Here is a 2,376-nt window from a genome sequence, read left to right on the forward strand (position 1 = left end):
AGAAATGCTGTCAGGTAAAAAACCGTTGAAAAATTGGAGATCTTTAACTTTAATATGAGAAAAGGAATGTTTGTCTTACTTAAAATGCGAGGTTATCTTTATAACATGAAGCCCTCTTGAGTTTATAACGCAAGAAGGAAATTATCTAGCTAGTCTCATCTGAATAGAGCCCCCAGAAATAAAAACTGAACAAACTGAAAATCTGTTCATTGCTTTATTCACTCTCGTCAGGGTCACTACAGTTTAGGACATTTAGGCTACGGATGGCAGAACGAGTTTCAGCCAGGAAAACTTCCAGGGCTTCCTTCTTCCACTTCTGTCTGCGCACCCTCTTTCTCCTGGCGTCACACCAGGTGTGACAGGGCTTCCTGAAAGGCAAGAGAGCAACAACAAAAACAAGAGCAGCTTACATGTGACTGACATGTTTCAAACAATCCTCACTTTTTCTATCCTGTTTAGCCACCATTATACTGATGGGAAAACAAATGCTCAGTGGTTAAGTCCCGTCCAGAATCACAAGGCCAGTCCATGGTAAAGGGACATCTAGAATATGGGTTTCTGTCACTCAAAATTTTTTTCTAAAAATGTAGAAATTCTGCTCTCCTTGAGATTCCAGGATATGCAAATTTTATATGAGTACCATCCGTAAAGGGAAATACATGTTTACCACTGAGAATGGGGGGATAGGTGTTCAGGGTGGCTAAGCCCTCCCCCTTGGTGAATTAGCCCCACAAGCTGTAGTTACCAGAAGCTTCTTTACTGCTTCAGAAGCCTCTGGTCCCAGCTCATTCACACACTTCCTGAGCCCTTCCACAAGGTGCTCAACAGAAATGCCCAGAGTCTTCAGAAGAAGCTTCAAGGGGTCTATGATGGGAAGAACATTGTCCAGAGGCAAAGGTAACACTTTGTCGACAGGAAGGGGTACACTGTTGAGGAGAAAGGCAGTAGCTGCAGGGCAAAGAGAAACCAGATGAAACAGGCACATCCAGCTCCCATCTGTGACCTCATCTCCTTCCACTCTGCCCATCAGTAGCTCCTTTCCAGACTCACTATCTTCATTTCCTTGAAAACTTCTGCCTCTGGGCCTTTGCACCTACTGTTCCATCTCCCTGGGACTTTATTTCCCCAGATAGCTACACATCTTTCTCTCTTCAAATGTTACCTCCTCAGAGAAACCTTACCCTCTATCCTTCTTTATTTATTCTTTTACCATTTCCCAAAATATCAAATCTTTCTTTTTTATTTTTATTTCCTTCATCCTCTCATTAGAAGGCAGGCTCCATGAAAACAAGGAGTTGTTCACTACTGTACCCCATGCCTAGAACTGACCCTGGCATACAATAAGCACTCCATAGATACTGGTGGTTGAGTAAATAAGGAAGGTACTTTGTATGTGCCTATCTTCACAGTCCATATCTTTGAGGCCAAAGGAGAGACACCATAATGAATCCCCACTCAAGAATGGACTCAACCACAGCCCAGGAAACTGCTCCCAACCAATTCAACTCAATGCTATAAACATAATCGAATACCAGCTCTATGCCAGTTGGTGCAGATACATAGACAAATAAGGGAAGGATTCTCCATGAAGAGACCTCACACAGTCTCGTAGACAATAAAGATCTATGTATGCCACAATGTGGCATGTGCTATGTTAAACATTATGGGCAAAGCTCTATGGAAACACAATAGAAAGGGTGACTAATTCTAATGGCGGAAAGTGTTGCCAGAATCTTCCCTTCAAAGTGTTATTAGAGCTGTGTCTTGAGATAAACTTTGGGATCACAGGGTAAAGAAGAGGGGCAGCATTTTGGAAACAAGATCAATAAAGGCACTGAGGAAAGGGTGACTAATTCTAATGGTGGAAAGTGTTGCCAGAATCTTCCCTTCAAAGTGTTATTAGAGCTGTGTCTTGAGATAAACATTGGGATCACAGGGTAAAGAAGAGGGGCAGCATTTTGGAAACAAGATCAATAAAGGCACTGAGTTGCTAAGATGAAAGTGCACACACAGAATGGTCAGCCTTCTGCCCAGAGAGGCTGGAGTGCAGGACTCCAGTGGGCTAAGGCCAGGGTGTGGAAGATAAAGAGGGTGAGGCTGCAAAAATTGGGTAAGATCAGATTTTTGAAAGCTTTGGGTGCCGTACCAATCAGTGTGCAATTTTTCCTGAGGGCAATTGGCAGCTATCATGGCTTTTACATAAGACACTTGCATTTTATCTCTTTGGCTTTAGAAAGATAACATAGAGGACAAATTGGAGGAAACGAGTAGAGATTGGGAAAGATATGCATGAATATTTTTACAAAAATGTGTAGCAGATAGATAAATGCACATGTACATGAACACACACAGAAGAACACGCTTCCCCCTACTGGC

The 2,376-nt window shown here is 42.6% G+C and overlaps 1 protein-coding gene across 1 annotated transcript in view; it reads right to left on the reverse strand.

The window, feature by feature from the left end:
- Nucleotides 1–268: 268 nt before the first annotated feature.
- Nucleotides 269–2,376, reverse strand: part of LOC103582887 (secretoglobin family 3A member 2) — a 3,783-nt gene continuing 1,675 nt past the window's right edge. The window contains exons 2-3 of the mRNA XM_008564358.1: nucleotides 746–948; nucleotides 269–368 (exon numbers count right to left, since the gene is read on the reverse strand). Coding sequence (XP_008562580.1) covers nucleotides 345–368; nucleotides 746–948 — 227 coding nt within the window. The 3' untranslated portion in view covers nucleotides 269–344. The remainder of the gene's footprint in view (nucleotides 369–745; nucleotides 949–2,376) is intronic.

The sequence above is a fragment of the Galeopterus variegatus genome, unplaced genomic scaffold (genome assembly GCF_000696425.1).
Source record: "Galeopterus variegatus unplaced genomic scaffold, G_variegatus-3.0.2 Scaffold18370, whole genome shotgun sequence".
Taxonomy (NCBI): domain Eukaryota; kingdom Metazoa; phylum Chordata; class Mammalia; order Dermoptera; family Cynocephalidae; genus Galeopterus; species Galeopterus variegatus.